This window comes from Pelodiscus sinensis, chromosome 2, assembly GCF_049634645.1.
Source record: "Pelodiscus sinensis isolate JC-2024 chromosome 2, ASM4963464v1, whole genome shotgun sequence".
Lineage (NCBI taxonomy): Eukaryota > Metazoa > Chordata > Testudines > Trionychidae > Pelodiscus > Pelodiscus sinensis.
In genome coordinates this window covers 256,204,153-256,225,617 of record NC_134712.1, presented here as the reverse complement: position 1 = coordinate 256,225,617, position 21,465 = coordinate 256,204,153, and the positions used below count along the sequence as shown (strand labels likewise).

The 21,465-nt window shown below is 44.8% G+C and overlaps 1 protein-coding gene across 8 annotated transcripts in view; it reads left to right on the top strand.

The window, feature by feature from the left end:
• CCM2 (CCM2 scaffold protein) overlaps positions 1 to 21,465 on the top strand; it is an 87,485-nt gene that overhangs the window by 23,124 nt on the left and 42,896 nt on the right. The window contains exon 1 of one of the 8 annotated variants that reach the window (XM_075923002.1): positions 18,846 to 19,845. The exons of 6 other annotated variants lie outside the window; for them this stretch is intronic. In XM_075923002.1, the coding sequence (XP_075779117.1) occupies positions 19,834 to 19,845 (12 nt within the window). In that variant the 5' untranslated portion in view covers positions 18,846 to 19,833. Of the gene's footprint in view, positions 1 to 18,845; positions 19,846 to 21,465 lie in introns of those variants that run through there. One more of the 8 variants, XM_075923003.1, reaches the window with a different exon arrangement.

Here is a 21,465-nt window from a genome sequence, read left to right as displayed (position 1 = left end):
CAAAACTGCATGCTGTTTTGGTCACAACCCTATCTCAAAAAAGATACTAGAATTGGGAAAGATACAGAGAAGGGCAACAAAAAATATTAGGGATATGGAACAATTTTTGTATGAAGAGATTAGAAAGACTGACTTTTCAGCTAGGAATAATGAAAACTAAGGGGGAATATGATGGGTCTATAAAATCATGAATGGTGTGGATTGTTAGTCTGCCCCAGTATACCTGTTTTTATGTACACCTTAAAAATTAGGTTGATGTGATTACGTTGCTCAGAGGAGTGAAAAATCCACACCCCACAGTGACATTGCTATGCTGGCCTCTGATTGCAGCTAGGCTGACAGAAGAACATTTGTCAACCTAGCATCTTTTTGTCTGGGGAGTGTTCAACGGTGACAGAAAAACCCCTTCCATTTCTGTTGTTTGTGTCTACACTATGGGGTTATCCTGGCATAGCTATGATGCCACAGCTATTCTACGCTTCCTTTAATGTAGACATGCCCTTAGAAGCATTGCTTTATTGGCTTGTCTTGGTTCCCCATGGAAATTCCCATTTCAGAACCACTGTGCATAATTAGGCATGTATACTCAGAGTGCCAGAACAGAGTTTAGGATACGTGCCAATTAGTTCACTCCTAGGATGTTGTAACTACCTCCTATGATATTTTAGCTGTGACATGACATAACCCTTCCAGACATAGCCAAAGGCTGTAGTGCTGTTCTATACTCCTGTGTGAAGTATGGTTTGGTCCCAGTTAGTCAGGAGTGACCAAATAATGATTAACACAGGAGGGCTGGTATTCTACTTGCAGCACAAATGAGGTTGGAGACAGAAATGGGCGGAGAGGAACGGACTCTGAAAACTTCAGTCTATAATTCATTTTGATTACTTCCACTTATCAGGACCTGGAGAGCCTTCAGCAGATAGGACCAAACTAATCTTTCAAAAACTTTTCCTTCTTGGAGATCAATGGCATACTTCCTGAATCTCTGAGAGCATCTCAGGATGAATATTTTGGTGTTCTTACAAATATGCTGGACTGCTTATATTGCAGTTACAACAGTAATAGTACTTGGGCTCGTTAGAGAGAACCCAAATTCACTGAGTGGATTTTAGAAGGCCAGGTATTTGTCCTTCCCCTGTCTCTGCCACCCCCATTATACAGCACAAGACAACTTGTTTTACGGGTTTTTATTAAAGCCATTTCACCAAAACTCATTCATAGGCTGCCATAAAACATGGCATCACAAATACTTTTGTGTCATTGTTTTTATATGTATCCATTCAACCTCACTTCAGTATTCATCTGTCTAAAATCAAATGCTGTGGGTAGAGAGCTAAGCTGCGTTATGTCAATCTTTAAGGGGCGTAGGGGGGAAATGCTGTTCTAAAAATAGTAGTCAGGGAAGAATCCTTTCTTTTTGCCTTAAAGGAAAATCCTGTTGGCTTTGGAGCCCAGCTAGAGATTATCAGGTTTATTTGGGCATAAGCTTTTGTGGATAAAAATGCATCTGAGGAAGTGTGTTTTACCCACAAAGCTTATGCCCAAATAAATCTAAGGTGCCACAGGACTCCTCGTTTTTAATACTGAGTGACAGGTGCAGGAAGTATATTTACTTAGATGGTGGTGAGCCAATAAACTACACCAGACACGCAGAAGGGAGGCACTCTCAAATTTGAGAACTACTGGCTTAGAAGAAAGCTGGCTCTGAGGAAAATGCACAAGTCTCCCTAAAACAAGGGAAGCAGTACATATATTCATAGCAATGGAAAATGTGTCAGAGGCTGGAAGTGAATGTCAGGAAAGGGATCATCTGAGGATTGTCTGTTCTCTGGGGCACCTGGCATTGGCCACTGTCGGCAGACAGGATTCTGGGCTAGATGAACCGTTGGTCTGGTCATTCTTCTGTTAATTCTTGTGCTAGTCTGCAAGGATGAGGTTTAGGAAAGCCGGTGATGAAGCTCCTCTAACCCAATAGTTTTCCTGAGGAACACAATCCTTCCTTTTCTAGACAATTACCAGAGGGTACTAAGAGGAACCATTATTTTGTAGGGCCAAATGTGGCAAAATGCTTCAGGCTCCCTAGTACACATTAACCAGTCCTGTAGCCATGTCATGGCTGTCTTGATTTTGCTTTTTTCTTGGTCTCCAGTGGAAGATAGACATTGTCCTAGAAGGCCTATTACTCTGGAAGGAACAGCACTGAAGGGCTTCAGCATAATTCTAAAATCAGGGGATTTTAACAGTCTTCTCATAGTAGGATTCCCTCAGCTTCCAGTGCCAGGTCCAGCCTCAGCAGGTTTCTGATACAAACAGACACTTATTTGGACGGAGGCAAAGATCCAGGTGACATGTGGAAGTCTCTGTCCTCTTTTTCCTTCCGCACCCTTTTTTGTGTTTAATCTTCTAAATAGTAGTAGTAGTACTACTACTACTACTACTACTACTACTACTACTATTCATACTCTTTCTCATAGACTCATAGACTTTAAGGTCAGAAGGGACCATTATGATCATCTAGTCTGACCCCCTGCACAATGCAGGCCACAGAATCTCACCCACCCCTCTTAGAATAATCCTCTCTCCTGTATCTCAGATATTGAAGCCTTCAAATACTTTGAAGACCCCAAGATGCAGAGAATCCTCCAGCTGTGATCTGTGCCCCATGCTACAGAGGAAGGCAAAAAACCTCCAGGGCCTCTGCCAATCTACCCTGGAGGAAAATTTCTTCCTGACCCCAAATATGGCGATCAGCTAAACCCTGAGCACGTGGGCAAGACTCACCAGCCAGACACCCAGAAAGTTCTCTATAGTAACTCCTATCATCCCTCCATTGACCTATAATGAATGGTCAATTAGTTACCAAGATCATGTTATTTCATCAAACCATCCCCTTATCATAGAATCGTAGAACTGGAAGAGACCCCAGAAGGTCGTCAAGTCCAGCCCCCCGCTCTAGGGCGGGACCAATCCCATCTAAATCAACCCGGCCAGGGCTTTGTCAAGCCGAGACTTAAACACCTCTAGGGATGGAGACTCCACTACTTCCCTAGGTAAACCATTCCAGTGCTTCACTACCCTCCTAGTGAAATAGTTTTTCCCAATATCCAGCCTGGACCTCTCCCACCACAACTTGAGACCATTGCTCCTTGTTCTGCCATCTGTCACTACTGAGAACAGCCTCTCTCCATCCTCTTTCCCCATTTTCTTTCCCTACTGGCATGAAGTCAGATTGTTTGAAGAAATCTAGAAAACTTTCTGGGTCTAGAAAACTTTCCAGGCACACCAGAACCATCTGAGAAAATGTCATAGCATGAAGTGTTCTCTCTACACTGGTGGTGATAGATGTGTTAAATCTGTATCTGAGAAGGGGGCTCTTATTTCTGTGTGCTTCCCTACTAGTCCTATCTAACTTCAGGTCTGAGATTAACTTACAGGAGGGAGAGAGGGAGACACAGACCTACCTGATTTGAGCCATCTTGGATAGTGTCTACAGTGGGAATCTTACCAAGGAATAACTATTTATCAGTGACACCAGATATAAACAGTTGTCCCATGTTTGCGCTACTATGTTAATTACACTTGCCAAAAAAAGAGCCTGTACATGTGTGACGTAGTGGGGGTACCTGGCTGGTTTCTATGCTGCTGGCTATGGGGTAACCCCCACTGGCTGCCGTGGGTACCACGACCCAGCAAAACAGGATGCAAAGGGACCTCTCAACCGGTATGGCCAGGCACCCCCCCATGGAGAGGAACAAAGGAAGGTGGAATGCTGCCCTGGCTGGGGGGCAGGGCTGGAAGAGTGTGGGTTAGTTGCTGTCTGGGAGCATGGAGGAGACAGCCTAGGGACAGGGGCTGGAGTTTAGGGGCCCAGTCTCCCCCATCTCAAGGGGGCCTGAGGCATCCTAGCCCAGCTCTGTGACCAGATTACATCTGTGCTGTGCTGTATCCTGGAGAGGCAATAAACTTCCTCTATTCCACCGGCTGGTGCAGTCTGTTTGTGCCATTTCGGGGTGCAGGAGACGGGGGACCCCCAACGCGCCGTCACAACATGCCACCAATGTGGGTGGAAAAATTAGGGGGAATGGGTGGAATAAATTGTATGTGCACCAAGATTTGTGCAGATATACACTACCAGTAGAAACACATGCTGTCCCTGTGGGTGCTCTGCTAATCAGCTGGGCATCATAGGAATCTCCCCTGTAAGCTGAGTGCTTGGACAGCCACCCAGAGAACACTGTGCACCTTCCAAATGCCACAGAAGGGTTAATGACTGCTTGATTTTAATGGCATAGCAGAATGGCCAACCACTGGAAATTCCCCTCCTGGCATTTATCAAGAGCTTCAAAGCACTGAACTTGCACTGCAAATCTTTGGTGCTGTGCCTGGAGCTTTGTTCTTAATTACTTCAGAACTTCTTGCATAGTAACGTCATTCTTTGGAACCATACTTCTAAAAACCTTTTTTATAGCACTTTTATAAACCTGGTGGGGCATTTTTTTTTCCTGCCCTCTGGCCTAAAAAGAGAAATACCGTTGACCTCTAGTTTTCAAAAGAGAATATTGGGAAAAGAGAGCAAGTTAACCATGAAAAACTACTGCCAGACTGAGATGTTAAGTGCCAACTCTCAGCCTTCAGCCCAAGCTAACTTAGTTATAACTTTGTCAGTTTGAAGCAAATCCTGACCCACCCCATATCGAGAGCTGGCAGTGTGACTGGTACAAATGGAAAAAGCAAACTGAATGTACAAGTAAATGCCTTTCAATCCAGGTTGCTTGCTGAATGCTGTTTGCTAACCAGAACAGAAAGAGCTTTCAGAACAAGCTCTTAAAAGTTCAATTCATGCAAAATTTTGCATCCTGGTTTGCTGTGACATCACTACTATTAGCAAAGTTTGCTAAGAAAATCAAGGCAGCCGATAGGGTGAAGATCAATGGCATTCTAGTGGATGTAGTTTTCAAATTTAAAATTATATTTGGGGGCTTTAAACTATGTTCTGGGACTTTAACTATCTTGCTTGACAGCTTATATAAACTGCCCAGTTCTCCACCAGGTACGTTCCAGCTATCTGAACCCTATCGTTCAGCATGGGAAAGGCTGCAAAGTTCTGTTAAAGGCTGTTTCTGAATATAGTTTATTCTCCTTTTCCCTCTGCTAACGAGGTTTTTGGCAAACAGTACTACAGCAAACACACTTTTACAGTGATGCTTGCACTACCTGAAACACTTCTATTTAATCTAAATAAGGCTGTATTCCTTATCTCCAAATTACACCCCAAATTCTCTGGACTGCAATGTTGTTAGTTTGTGGTCCTCTTCCCCCACCTGAGGGAGTTTAAATACCTGTAGCATCAATGGTGGTTCTGTATCTGTTTGCAGATCAGCAAAATAAGGTAAAAATTTGAAGTCACACTGCCAACTGAAAACTTTAAACCTGCTTTTGTTACAAGTAACCGTTGAAGTTGTTGTTGACCATCTAACAGCACTTTTGGTAGCATCCGCTTGCTGTTAGTAAATTGCATTGAGTGTTTCCTGCCCTAGCAGGACATCTCCTGAAGCACTCTGGGTTTACTAGTGACTGCAGCAGCAAAAGAGAAACCGAAAAGCATCAAGGAGGTACATACGTGGAGGAATAAGAGAGATGGGATGGGTGAAACTGAGTTTTATGTTGCGGCTTGGCTGCCCAAGACAAAATCCTTGTACTAAGGTCCTGAAAAACATCTAACTGTACTATGTTTAAATACCACTCTTTCCAAAACCCTGATTTGAATTTGTTAGTCAAAAACAAATTGCTGGAATCTCTGTAAAGAGCGGCCTTCCTGCGCACCAAGTCCAGTATGGAAAAGTCCCTGTTCCACTGATCTCACTTGTCTTCCCTAAGAGAAGGAAGTCCACTAGTTGCAATGTACTATGATTTTTTTTATTTATTTTTTTTAAACAAGGCACTGTCTTGCTGGTGCAAATCAACAGGTACGATAAGCAAAGCTAAGTCCGCTTTAAGAGCCAGGGCACAAGCAAAGCAAAAGCTGGTTTGCTCTAGCTCCGTAGGCAGAGGCAGGGGCACGGGCACGGGCACAGCGGCAGTGCTTCCTCTTTGAAATGGGGCTCTTGTGCATTTCAAAGGTGGAAGGCATGCTAGTCCTTATCGATTAATCGAATAGTCGATGGAAATCCCATTGACTACTTGATTATTTAATTGATGGATAATTCACATCCCTACAGTACACTTCGCCTGCCTGTACTATACTTTGTTTGCAGTATTTGTTTCAGGACATTTTCACACTCCAGAGACTGAAAATGCCTCTTAATTTAGCCCTGCATTACACTGGAGCCCTGGTTTTGGTTCCAGGAGACCCCATCAGGTATTTCATGATCATCCACTGAGCCCACCTGTGAAGTCTTGTGTTTCTGTTTTATATCTTCTCCCTACTTCAGCTTGGATTAGCTCTGCTCTCAAACGGTGACCAACTCCACCCATCATACACTATTTGCCAACCTACTAAATATGCAAAATTCATAAAAATCACAAAATACAAAACTGGATAATTGCTTTAATTGCTTAAATATGAATTATAGTGTACCGTACTCTAGCAAATAGATGCACCAAACCTAGTAGAAAGGCTTTATTTTTATGTAAATATATTTTAGAGGTTATATCAGCCAATGAGAAACCGAAGCATTACTCTTTATTTAAATCAGTCTACCCTGCTTACAACGCTACTTCGAACACTGGCTGATCACTCGCCCCTGAGAGTTGGGCAAGTATTAGCCTCACTTCACAGAGTGAAAGTGTTCTTAAGGGACTTTAAATGTCCGTTTTGGAACTTGGAAGTTCCTTAGCTTCCAGCGCTGGCACTACATTTTTATGTTGCCAGAGATCCATTTTGCCATGTCCTCTGTCAGGTGCTATTGATACAACTGGATTTGCTCCAGTACCGCAGATAGACAAACACCCACAGGATCTATATCAAGCATTCTTAAAACTAAAATACGCACCTGGAGAAGTGGAAAAAACAGACTGACAGAGCCAGACGAGTACCTAGGCATCAGCTTCTGCACGATAGGCCCAACAAAGAAAACAGAACGCCAGTTGTCATCACCTTTGCCTCCCACGTAAACCCCTCCAGAGCATTATCAACCATCTGCAACTAGGAATGATAAATTTAGTTTAATCAACTAATTGAATAGTTGATAAGCGGGGGAGACACAGTGGGGTTAGCTAACCCTGCTGCTGTTCTGCCTTTTAAATGTATTAAGAACCAGCAGGCTCTTAATATATTTAAAAGGATGGTGCGCAGTGGTGGGGCCCGGCACGAGCTGGGACTCTCCTGCTGCGCTTTAGCCCTTTATATGTATTAAGAGCTGACAACCTATCCTGGAAAATGACCCCTCACTCTACAGGCCTTGTGGGACAGGCCAGTCCTCGCCTACAAACAACACCTTAACCTCAAACAAATTCTTTCAGGGCACCACCCAGTACACCTCCTTCAAACTCATCCTGGAACCCACCCCCTGCAGTCAACTCTGTCCACACATCTATACCTGTGATTATGTCGCTTGATCTAGCCACATAAACCACCATATCAAAGGCTCCTATAACTGCACATCCACCAATGTGATCTGTGCCCGCAATGCCCCCCTGCCATGCGTACTGGCCAAACTGGACAGTCTCTATGACTGGGTACTTAAGCGTACTGAACCTACTCTGTCAGCTTCATTTAGCATGGGCCCTCTAACTGACAATTTTATTTTTTCCTTTCCCCCCCCCCCCCCTTCTCTTTCCCTTCCCATCCCCTCTTTCTCTCGTATTTATTTTGCAACCTGGACCCTTAACTCCATTCATCTGAAGAAGTGGGTTGTGTCCAGGAAAGTTCATGATACCATCTACATTCTTTGTTAGTCTCTAAGGTGCTGCAGGGCTGTTCATTGTTTCATTTTATTGCTGTTAGTCACTCAGTGTACAAAAGAGCCTGCTTTCGCTTCTGATTTGAATAATCAATGTTACCATTGACTGAAAGAACCCTCCGCAACTTCCTGTGGAGGGGAAGGAAGCTGTCAAAACGGAGCCCTGCACCTACCTTTAGAGCAGCAGCCACACCCATCTGCTGGTGAGAACCACATACATTGATATGAAATGTGCAATAAGAGTTAATGGCGGAGTCTCTTATTACATTGCATGTTAACTTTTATTGCTGCTGTACTAAAGACCGGAGCGCTAGAAAATACAGTAGCTGAGGTTGTAAAGGGGATTGCAGTGCAGCAGATTCTGTGCTGGGGTATAGCTGGCTCACTGATGCTGCAGAGTTTGTTTTTTAAACAGCCTCCATCTGAATGAGGCTGTTTCAAAAGCATCAATTCTCCTTCTAGTTTTTTAGCATTTTGAGACTAGTGAAAATCGTTGAAGAAACAAGCCTGAGAAACTGACCACCTTTAACAGCAAAACACTTTACCAAATGGAATGTATGTTGTGGCTTGAGGTGACAAAAGAGAGCCATTCTGATTTCACTGTATTAGCAGAGTAAGTATAGGCAGTAACTCTACAGTTAATTTACATTTGGCATTGAGTTGAGACTCTGGTATTGTCTGATGATGTTTGCTTTCTATGTTTACAATGTAATATGCGTATAAACCTTAGAGTCTATAAACCAGTGAGCAAGGACTGGTATAAATCTCCTTTTCCGAGTGGATTTCTTTGCAGCAGAGCAATGAAATGACTGTTTTTTGGTGAAAGTTTGGTGTTTGTTCCTGATTCTGTGGCGCAAACAAAAGATGGAAAAAGTCAATTCCTGCATCTATCCAGTGATGCACACTCAACTAAGCTCCTTTGAGGTAGAAAATTGTCCCTATATATATTGGTTACGCATGTCTCCTCCCTCAGTATGTTATACTTGCCCACAGCAATTCTGCTAACCTCAGTCCCTGTCGATTCACAGGAGAGAAGGTTCTGTGAGCTCATGTGTTGACTGCTGCTTCCAAGTTCACTCCTAGAGCTAGAACAAGCTTTCCTAAGGCTGAGGCAACATTTCTTTTCACTCTGCATCTAGGTGAAAATCTAGGATTGCATTCCTCCAGATTCTAATGGGTAGCAGCATCACCATAGCCACTTTTTCTGAAGGGCTGTATATTTGCACTAGTTTGCTTTGTGTGTCCACATAGAGATTAAAGGTGTTTTCCGTCGGCGCAGGAACACCACCTCCCCAGGTGACAACAGGCTAGTCCATGCTTGAAATGCTGCAGCGCTTCAGGGTAGCCAGTCGCTACAATGATTGGAGAGTTCTTCTGTCCCTGCAGTACTAGTCTTCTGTCAGCGTAGCACTGAGTATGCAAATTTGGCATTACACTTGTTTAACCAAATACTCACATTAATAACTTAATGCTTCATTTAGTCAAAAAGGAAATGTTAATACACTGTTCCTATGGATCGTATTTCCAATAAAAGACAGCAGGAGATGGGCCCTACTAATAGGGTGGGGTGGGAAGTGGCATAGTGGAGCTAATGGATACATTAGCTAGAAACTTGACTGGTAGAGGTTTGTGGGGGAGGGGAGGTTGGGATGACAGTGTACAGATCTAGACGTCAGATTATAGAATGGGGTCAGGAGTCTTTTGTTAGCTATCCTTTTGATGCCGGAAGGAAGACACTCCGTCTCCTGATTACACCTAGAGAGTAACTGAGTCTGCCTTGACGAGATGACAAACTAAATAAAGTGTAACGCTCGTGTAAGCAAACCGGACCACTTTTCTTATGCGCTTCAAGCCTTGAGCTTGCTACTAGAACAGACTCTTACACTTGCGCGGAGGCCACAAAAATCCATGGGACTCAGCCCTTGTTCGAAAGTCACCACACAGATCGTATTACAGGATTGGGCTGAGGGCTGTGGTATGCAGCCTGTAATTGGCAGTTGCTTCTTCATCACAACATCAAACAATGAGCTCTTCCTAAAACCCACAAATCCGGTCTAAAGCTTTTTCTTTTGTAACTAAGTCCAGTCTCCCTAAAATAAACATGGTGAAGGGTGGGGGCACTTCCTGTGGGACTGAAAACTTAAAAACCTTGTTATCTGAAATGCTGGGAAAGCAGCAGAAGCTGTAAACACTCGAGTTCAGATGACACTGCAAACCATGCTGTCTTCACTTCTGCAGTTACCATGTCTCTCGGGAGCCCCTGGAGGGGAAGAAAGCACAGAACCTTCTGTTGAGTTGTATGCAACTATATTCTGACTTGGATGATCAATATACTCCTCCGGCTTTTGGGCCGTATCTATCCTGAGGATTTTTCAGCCACTGGGAAGTAGGATGGGATGGCAGCTACCCCTGTGATTTGGCCCTGTTCCAGCTTAAGCTGGTTTCATGACTGACTCATTTGTACTGGTGTAAATGCTGATTTTGTACACTTTGGTTGGTGGAGTTTGCACCCGTGGCTAGACACTAAAAAGCTGCAGCCAGGGTAAACACCCCAGCGTAGTAAAGGTCTGAATCGCATATTCATATGTCAGTATTGTCTGTGTTGCCTTGTTTCTCTGAGAGAGCATCAGATCTCTCTTTGGAACCAGACAGATGTGCAGCTCTATTTCTAATAGAAATAGGTATGAAGAGTTCATCATGCAAGTGTCTAGGGTGTGTTAAGTATCAGAGGGGTAGCCATGTTAGTCTGGATCTGCAAAAGTGGCGAGGAGTCCTGTGGCACCTTATAGACTAACTGAAGTGTAGGAGCATAAGCTTTCGTGGGCAAAGACCCACTTCGTCAGATGCATGTACTGCATACATCTACATGCATCTGACGAAGTGGGTCTTTGCCCACGAAAGCTTATGCTCCTACACTTCAGTTAGTCTATAAGGTGCCACAGGACTCCTTGCCGCTTTTAGGGTGTGTTACTCTTTGAGGTGTGAGCAGTCTTGGTAAGCCCATGTGTACTGGATAGTCTCTAGCAGTGATTCTCAAACTTTATTTGATCACCCCTCCCCCCATGTCTGGATAGTTAGGACCTCCTTAGTCCAGCACATTCAGGACCTGACCAGTCCTGAATGAGGAATTTTTGCCAGATCAGGGAATGTCATTTCAGGCCCTCCTGCCACTGGCCCCACAGCCTAGCTTAGCTCCTGGCCAGTTTCCCTTCCCTTCCCTTTCCCTCCCCCCGCCACCAGCCTAGCTGGACCTGTGACCACAGCAGGACTGTCAGCTTCTCTGTGGCCAGCCTCTGCCCGCTCCCTACCCTGCCACCTATCCCATTGCCCTGCTAACTCTGCTGGGCTCCCAGCCCGCCTGTAGCCCACAGCAGGGATCCCAGCCACAAGCCTTCCCTGCACTCAGCTTTGTTGGGCTCCTGCTGCCAGGTCTGCACCAGGCTGCTCTGATCCAGGAACATCCGTGATTTGGCAGGACTATGGCTGTTCCCATATCTGAGTCCCAGTTTAGGGAGGTTCAACCCATAGCAGTTTTTGCTTCTCTTTTTCCTCCCTCCCCCCGTTTCTGTCTCTCAAGTGCATATACTAGTATATGCAACGGTGATGCTTCACTTGAGTCAGTTTTAGCTTCTTGAGGGTTGTTTTGTCTCTTGTTGCACAAATGAACCAAGGATCCATTATAATATGAGCAAAACTGTGATGTGGTCAGTGCTTACAATTAAATATGCACATCCTGTGATTGCAAATGATTAACACGTAGGTGGCAATGACTTTGTATAATGCTATGCAGATATCCACCACAATGCTCAGTGCGATATAAAATCAAATGCACTACATCATCTGAGGGCCTGGGCTTTGTGGAGAAATCAGCTTTACTGGTTACTCACAGCTACAAGTAAAATGTGCACAGTAAGGTTCCTTCCAACCCAGAATACATTCCACCTCAACCCAGTCTGAGAACCTGAGGTGTATAGTAAGATTGGGCTACCACATCTCTTATCTTCCTGTAGAGAGGGACCTGCTGATGGAGCAAGCAAACTACTAGCTGTTTTACAGTGCTGTGCCACTGTCTTTTCCCCTGCACATCTGCTATGCCAAAGGAGTACCTAGATAACACATTCAAAAGCATCCTGATTCTCTGCACAGGTTTACTATTAACAGTCCCTAGTTGATCCTTCCAGCAGAGGGTGCAATGTTTGCATAAGATCACTCTGGTAAAGTTTTAGTTGCAAAGTGTAAAAGGTCATGATACAAAGGTCACCGCCCAATTTGTCATCAAAAGGAAATAGCTTAGAGGGTTTAACTCAGTCACTGTCAAAAAAACAAAGTGCGTGTTTAAACACAAGTTACATCCGTATAGTTAACGTAGCACAATTAGTGAAATGACCAATCTAATCTGGATGCCGTTATGATACAAAGGTGCCTGAATTTGCAGCTTTTTGTATGGGAGGGCATATAACTATGCTGGCAAAGCACCTTTTATACCAGTATGACAGACAGTTAAAAAAAAATTCAAAATCAGACCCCAAACAGTTTGAGGGATAGAAAATTGGTGCATAGAGTAGGCCTGAGAGTTGGCAGCTGTCTTGTTGAATGGAATAGAGGAGATGCCACTTCCTAAAACTGCTGTGGTGGTCTTGATGCTGTGCATAGTACACTCGTCCTATGCAAGGGGGGCGGGGTAGGAGGAGTCTTCATGTTGCACTTGGCCTTTAATCTGGGAGAACAGTATTTTGGAATTGTGGGATGCAACTTCAGTTGTGCGGTGACTATAGTTCTGTCCTTTGTCCATTGTGCAATGTGGAGATTATATAGGCAGCCGTTTCTGAAAGAGAATCCAGTTTTCCCCTTCCGTCCCATGTGGTTGGTTTGCCAGTCCCTGGGCAAATGTGCATGGATCGTTCATTTCATATATTCCTGTGGCTTGGAGCTTCCTTCTCCCCTAGCCTCCACAATAGACCCATTTCTGTATTTTGGCTGGAGTGTCTTGTTGTCAAGATTATATATCGAGTCACTTCCGAGCACGTTAGAAGTGTCTAACTTTTGTGTCTGGTGGTTTTGGAGTCTGATCAGTCAGTGTGGGGGTTTTTTTGTGTGGCTTTTTTTAGATGAGCCTCTCGAGCTAATATTTTTAATTTCTGGCCAGTTTAACGGGAGACTGAACTCTTGCCAACTGTAGCGTCTTATCTGTTTTATTTTGGAGTAATGCTTTTACACACATTTGTGTGCTCCACTGGAGAACCTAATTTAGTAAGTGTAAACTCTTGTACCGATGGCTGCATCTTTTCTGCTCATTAGTCCAACATGGGACTTTAATTGAAGATAAATTGCTGGTTAGTGTACAAGGAGTGCTTTACGTAACAGATATCACTGCTTTAAAAATCCCCTTATCAATGGTGCATGAGAAATTTCCCTTCATGAGAGGGGATCCTACCATCAGTTCTTGCAGGCTGTTAGCTTGTATTTTAATGGTAGTGAAGAAAACATACTATATGCAAAGCACTTATTGCTGTCCTCCTGAGTCAGATTGCTCTAATGCAGGGCTAGTCAATATGCGGACCGCAGGATGTGGCCCATGGCCCATTTGTTTGCAGTCCATGGTGCGGTTTGGATTTAATGCGAGGCTCAGTACTGGGCCCATTGGTGGGATCCAAAACAAAACAGTAGTCATGGTGGTCTTCTGTTGATATGCATTTTAGTAGTTACATTCCTGGACTGTCATTGCTCATTGAAAGTGCTGTCGTGGGTAGAAATCGGGTAACTATTGCATTTTATTAATATCAGCAGAACTGACTTGAATGGGGCGTGTGCTGTCTTGCCTTAATCTTTGTATTCATGCCCGTCAGTGTGAAAAGCTATTTGCATATTCATGCAAATATACAGGCAGTCCCCGGGTTACGTACAAGATAGGGACTGTAGGTTTGTTCTTAAGTTGAATCTGTATGTAAGTCGGAACTGGCGTCCAGATTCAGCCACTGCTGAAACTGACCAGCGGCTGACTACAGGAAGCCCGAGGCAGAGTTGCTCTGCCCCGGGCTTCCTGGAATCAGCCGCTGATCAGTTTCAACAGGCTGAATCTGGACGCCAGTTCTTACATACAGATTCAACATAAGAACACCAGGAGTCCCCAAGTCAGCTGCTGCTGAAACTGATCAGCGGCTGATTCCAGGAAGCCCGGGGCAGAGCGACTCTGCCTCGGGCTTCCTGTAGTCAGCGCTGGTCAGTTTCAGCAGCGGCTGACTTGGGGACGCCTGGGGCAGAGCAGCTGGGGTGCTGCCGGGTTGGTCCAGTAGCGCCCAGAGCGGCGCTATGGGACCAACCGGCAGCGCCCCAGCTGCTGTACCACAGGCGTCCGGAGCAAAGCCCCGGAGCACGGGGTCAGCGGGACAGCCCAGACGCACCGCGGCTGCCCGCATGCTCCGCGGCTTTGCTCCGCTTTGCTCCCCGTCTCCCTGGTCTGCTGGAGGCCAGCAGACCAGGGAGATGGGGAGCAAAGCCTCTGAGGATGCCGGCAGTGGGACAGCCGCGGCGCGTCTGGGCTGTCCGCTGCCCGCGTGCTCCGGGGCTTTGCTCCCCGTCTCCCTGGTCTGGGGAGATGTGGAGCAAAGCCCTGGAGCACGCGGGCAGCGGACAGCCCAGACGCGCCGCGGCTGTCCCGCTGCCGGCATCCTCAGAGGCTTTGCTTCCCGTCTCCCTGGTCTGCTGGTCTCCAGCAGACCAGGGAGATGGGCAGCAAACCCCGTTCGTAACTGCGGATCCGACATAAGTCAGATCCGCGTAACTCGGGGTCTGCCTGTATATGCAATCATACTTAAGTTGTGGTCCTCTGCATGTGCTGTGAGTATCATTGTGGCCCCCAGGGCTTCCAAAGTTGAGTAGTCCTGCTCTAATGCCTCAGCTGGTGTTCCCTGTTTTTCTGCAGCCAGAGAAGTTGACAAGACCTGGTTCACTTCACTACTTTTAACTGGGCCCTTGTGGTCAGCAGCATGAAAGCGACAGGAATAATATCCTTGCTGCACCACTTGGTAAAGCTCTATCAAGTTATGAGACCATACACTTGCTTCAAGTACAAATACTGCATTGTCTGTACCGAATCTCCAGCACACAAGCGATTGAAATCATGGATTCAGTACATCCTGTGGGTTATTTTATATAGACTAGTTCTAGAGGGCAGACCCATGGAGTATTTCTGTATATTACCGGAGATGTTGCTGTAGTGAGCTGAAGGGTTATTTTTTTTTTATTTAACTCAAACTTACCTTTTTGTTTGGAAAGTCCTAAATTCCTCCATGAGTGCTTATAATAATTCTACTGAATATCTGTGATTTAGTCTTCACCATGAAATGGGGATGAAACCTAACTAACTTTTGTAAAGCGCTTGGAGATTTAAATGAGAGATTACAGAAATATGTAGCCTGCTTATTTCTGAACTGACTGCCTTTCTCTAAGAGAGCAGAGGAAACGCAGGGTAGAAGAATGTGCTTCGTAAACCTCATAGGGCAAGAGACTGTTTTTTGTATTCATATTATAGTGCCTAAGAGGGTCTCAATTCTATCGTGAGCTTCCTGGCACACTGCAGTATAAATGATAGGAAAGCTTTATTTCAGCAGCCTTTGAAACTGCTCATAGACCAGTTAATCTGTTAGGGCTTTTTATCAATAGTTGCTCTAGGACATGGACAAAAGTTCAACTTTCCTTACTTTGAGTGCTGCCTGGGCTGAATCAGTCGGAATGGATATCGTTCTGATGTTACGTAATGCTAAGTGGTGCTCTCATAAAATCAGTGCAGACTATTATTTTTTTTTATATTCCCAATGTTCATTAATACAGGCTATTTTTGACACTCTGCTCACCAATCTCCCACTGTTTCCCTTGGCAAAACTCGTTTGCATATATAAAATCCAGTGAGCTGGCTGTTTGGAGGAGAAAAAAATGCAAACTAACCACAACTATTTTAAAAGCAGAATTTTTTTTTGATTGAGTGTTTCTGAATGGATCTGGCTTATTGTACTAACTCCATAAATAAAATGTTCTCTAGTCGCAAAATGCAATCAGTTTCTAATTGATAAACAGTCCATCTGGTAGATGGAGTTACTGTTGCAAACCAACCAGCAATAACAAACTGAATTGGAATATCCTAAAACTAATGGAAAAGGGTAGAGTATGCCAGCTCCAGGAGGCTTAAATGGCCCAGATCTTTGGGGATGGAGAGTTTGTGGTGCCCTTCATACCAAAGAATCCGTCCAGCTTCATACTCTTGGCTCTCTTTGCCATCACTAAAGTGCAGCTCCATTGTGGGGTGACGTCAGTTGCTGTTGAACAGCACAGGGATGCTAGATACAGCAGTTCAAGTCAGAGGTGAAAGAGGCTTTCCCATTTCAAACTGCAGGGGGAATTCTAGGTGGGTAGAATGCAAATATCAATTAACATTTTGCCATGGCTGCTGCTGGTTCTGCCAGTGATCACTGATTTCATTGTTGTTGGGAGGGTTACTTTTTTCATTAGCAACTTGTCCATCACTCCTTTAATATTTGTCAACATTGCAGTTCAGTTGCTCATGTGAAAACAATCAGCTTGCTAGCAGGCAGCTCTAAATACAGTCCATCCCATTCTTTCATTACCAGTGACTACAGATTTCTGTGGCTTGCCAGGTTTCTGAAACACAGTGCCAGTTGTGTGACTGCTTCCCTGACTTTGTTCTTGCTTTAAACTGAGATTATTTTTTTTTAAGGGAGACATGAAATAGCTTGAACTAGCTGGAGACAGATGCTCATTTACAGCACTGGCTGCTGGCAGGGAGAGCTTCTTTCCTGCTTACTTCACCTAAACATGGGCTGTAGGTGGGAGCTGACAGGCCAAGGACAAGAGGATAGTTCAACGACCTCTCTGCTGAAAGTGGCATCAAGGATGGAGGCCCAGAGTCTCTCAAATATTGGGAGTTAGGTGCATAGATGCTTCTGAGGCTTTAGTCTGAGATGTTTTCAGTGAAAATACCTGACTGTTAGTTGTACTAATGTAAGCGGGGGAATGATCCCGCTATTGTGGGGAACTTTCCTGGCTTCTATACCACCCCGGTGAAATGAACCAGCGAAAGGATCTGAGTCCCCGCTCCCACTTCCTTTACTCCACGGCTCTCCCCCTTCACTCTCCTGAGTAGCAGAGCCCTTGAAACCCCAACAAGGCTGGGCCCAGGTTTCCTGGGGCTTAATCCCCGACCTTGTAGTCACTAGGGGCAGGAGTTAGGGTGTCCCCACTCCGAGGTGCTCTCTTTACACTGCAGGCCTTCTTGGCCCAGTGATCACTTCATAAGGTTCAAAGCAAATACAATTTATTAAACATCAACTGATTAAAGAGAATAGAATAAGAAACAATGAGAATGGTTAAATGAGAACACACAGCCCTGCTCTGTAGCACAGGGACATCAACACAGCAGTCTGCAGAGTGTAAGGACAGTTCACAGTCTCTTCCTTAGAAGCCCTGGATGTGCTGCAAGGGGCTGCAGGCTGGACATGCTTGCACTGGCAGTGACCACACAGCCTCAATCTCTAAGTGGCCAGACCCCTCTCCCAGTCCAGAGCCTTTCCCCACACTTTGCAGGTCCCAGTTGCTCACCACATCCAGCTGCAGGCTGTGCTGCTTGGCCAGTTCCAGCTCCTTGTGTTGCTTCTCTGTTCCTTTTGGCTCTCTGAGCACTGCCAGTCTGCTGCTCAACACAGGGTCTGCACTGCTTGGCCTGTCTGTGTCTGGTTCTGTCACTGCAGGACTTCTTCTTGTACTCCTCTTTCAGCTCTCTGTCTTTGCAGGATCTCTTCTGCACACAGCTCGCTCTGCTCTTTCAGCTCCCTGTTTGCTCAGAGAGAGCCAGAACAATCCCCACTTACAACCTGTCAGTCAGGCTGAGCTGGAGTGTTGACTGCTTTCCATTGTCTCTGGGGTCTGTCAGTCTCATGAACCCTTCCCCTTCTGAAGCTGGTAAACCAAAAAACTCCCACAGAGTTTTAGTAAGGGGTTACAGTCCCCTTACACTAAGGCAATTTTCTCACAAACCACCAGCTAGCCTTTGGATGTTGGCTTCTGACCTGGGTCCATGCTAAAACTAATTACTTGGAAGTAAAATGCTTCATAATTTTGTATTACTAACGATCTGAACCTGAGACTCCTGGGTGTTATGTGGGTTCCTCCCCTTTTGGTTCTTATTAGTGCTGTTGCCAGTTTGAATTTTTCCAAGGCAAAGCAGTCTTTCGAAACTTGTCATCTCAACTATTAGGTCTTCTCAGCAGATCTCTTGATCCCGGCCCAATGCCTTTTGTAATAGATACGGATTTGAATTTCTCTCTGTTGCTACACCCTGACTCATCTTGGGATGTGCCACGGCAGTGATCAGGAAGGAACCAAGGGAGGAGGACTTAGGAAATGACACCTCTTGAGAGTCTAATTGCAGAAGATGAGGAAGGAGTGTTCATTTTGTAATGAAAACTGGCAGCTCTGGCTGCTTCACAAATCTCAAGGAAAAAGGAGGTCTCGCAGCCCCAAAGTGTATATGCTTCTGCTGTATCCATGCTAGGAATATTTCATCTAATACTTAGAAATTGCTAACGGTATACAGCAAGAGTGAAAATGGGTTTAATTCACGTCCTGTACAGGCTGCAAAGGGCAGCTTGAGATGCTGAGTCCAGATGTAAAGGTAACCTCCTTGAGATCCTAATTTTAGAAAAGGTGAAGCGTGTGTGGAAGCTTCCATCCTAATTCTAGTCCGTCTCCTTGTGTGCCTGTTACACCATCTTAGTGCTACTGCTGACGGCCAGTAGCCATCATCCAAGATGCAGAGAGTTAGGGAACTGGCAGGTGGTGTGTTTGTGTTTAAATGGTCAGTGCTGCGTGGTGGGTCTACTACACACAGCATTTAAAGGAATATTGTGTTGGGCTTTTATTACTGCATGTGAAATGGTTTGTAGCTAATTCTAATGACTCTTCTGATCCTGTCTTCTGCCATTTGTCCAAGCCTTGCAAAGCTTCTTTGAACACTCCTTTGTGTCTTTGCAGGACTGTCTTCTGGCTTGTGCTTCCTAAGCTGGCTTTCGGGGGCTGACAACCTTTTGTAAGACAGACATGGACCTTATATAAAAACCCTATTGCTGCAAATAGGTCCTGGCAGAACTTTCCAGGTCTTGGTCTTAAACTTGGTAGGGTCTTAAAGTAGTATGTAGCACAGCTGAGAGTGGGAGGGGAGCTGGTGTTTGACGTTCTCACGTTTGGGGGGAGTATCCATTCACAATTCCTTGGATAAGTACCTATCTACAAATGTAGGAACTACAAGCAAGTGTTCCCCAGCTGATTCCCATTGTCTTGGTGGCACAGGTTGACACAGGTGGTCAAGGATAGTTAGTGTTGGAGATGGATTGTGTACAGCTAATACAGTTTGATTTCTTTGCTTTTTCCAGTATTTCCTTACTCCATGCTAAATTGAGCCCCTCAAACTGAGTCCCTGCTTAGTGGAAAGCACTGCTTTGCTGAACTGTAAATTTCCAGACCACTGATTATCCATCCTGGCCTATTTTAACATGGGCCATTGACTTACCCCAAGATAATTCCTCTTGTTCAGTGGCAGCATTACAGATGCTCCTGTTAGATGTTCGTCTGACCTTTTTCAGTGGGAGCTTTCTTGTTCTCGTCAACTAGATTTTTCACTGTTTTTCAGTGCAAGGGTGTTTAGCAGGAGGAAACTGTGGTTACTCAACTTCCTGCTCACATTATTTTTGAAGAGTGAAAACTAACAGTTATGCCTTGCTCCTCCACATGATCCAACAGCAAGTTGAAAGCTGTTGGCTACAATAATTAGCTGCGCAGCTGGTGAAATGGGACTTCTTTGGGGCTAGAGAAGTGGCTTCCCTACACATTTTGCTTCTGCGGACTGTGGCTGGGTACGAAAATGGAGAATGAGGTAGGCATAGGTTCTGTGTTGACCCTTACGATGATGGGCCTTCAGAGCGCTGTAATTCTTGGTTCTCTGTTGTATGTCACAATCTTACTTCCTCAGAGGGGTCGCCATGTTAGTGTGTACCCGCAAAAACAGCAAGGAGTCCTGTGGCATCTTAGAGACTAACAGATTTATTGGGACATAAATCTGTTAGTCTCTGAAGAGCCATACGATTCCTTGTTGTCTGTCTTCTGTTTCTCTTAAGACAGGCTTTCAGAAAGCAAAATCCAGATTCTCCCTTGATAATGAGAGGTTTCTAAAGCTCCCTCTCAAATTCGGAGATCAGATCACTGCACTGGGATGTGCAGGTAAGTTAGGAAGGAGCATGTTTTTTGCATGTCCTCCTACCTGTCTGTAGCCTGGATGAAGTTGTGAGGCTAGAGCCAAAAGTCCCTTCTAGGGTGTGTAGAGATTGTTTGGGTCAAATGACTGTCACATAGGAGTGCTAATATTTGTAAAGCCACCAGTGCTCTGCATGTGAATGGCAGGGAGGGGAAAGGGAGAAAGGGATTGTTTTGTGTACTATTTTAAAAGTGACTTGCAGATTTTTGTCTCTTCCCTTAAATTAAATTTCAGTTATTTCTAACGACGGTGGAGTTAGAGCTCTCTAATCTTGGGGGATTTTTTCTCACTGCGCCAGAAAGCTATGGAGACCAGCTACTTTTTTTTCTGGTATCTTACATAATTTGATTGAATCAGAGTGCTAAATCTTGCAGCCCATACTCAGGCAAAACTCCTACGGACTTCAGGGCTCTAAACCTCAAAGTATAGCAGGTTCATTCTGATGGGCTCAGCTCTCCTTCTTGCTGGAGAGAAGGCTGTTCCTTTCTTGGAGTTTAGTCATTAGAAAAGGAGGTTAATGACATGATTGGCCTGATGACATGCTGCCTTGTGTTTGCAACTGTTGGGAAGAAAGAGGGAGGCTTATGTGAATCCATTGAAGCAGACACATGAGCTTGTATTTGTAACCTTTGTTCCAAGTTTTCCTACCCATTCTGTTTATGCCCCATAGAATGTAAGCTCTTCAGGTCACGCACTGTATCTTATATCTGGATACTGTCAAGCACAACTTGGCATCGAGTAAATGTGATGATAAACATGAGTTTTGCGTAATTGAATATGGCATATGAGGGTTGTTAAATGATTCTGGATCTCTGTAGATTGTTAGGCATTAACTTGTTTTAGTAGATTTTAATTTTAGACTGATGGGGGGAAAAAGAACAGAATGAAGTCTGAAGAAGCTAAACTTGCAGCACGGTTTGGTAATCTTAACCACAGATTGTACATATCAGTATAACATGATAGACTGACTATATACGGTAAACATGACAAAGTAGAGCAAGGATAAGAGAAGATCTGCAGCATACAACGCGGTGACCATGTTTTTTGAGAGAAGGCTCTGAAGCTGGATACCGCTTAGGTTAGAGAAGCGGAGGAATTAACTGGCTAATGTTCCGGTAGCAAGATGTAAAGCACTGTATCCTATTTTGCTCACTAATGTACTGGAAGTGCTTTACAGTAACATTCCTGTGAAGTAGCTAAGCATTGCTGTTTGACCTAATTTCTACACCCTCCTATGGGCGC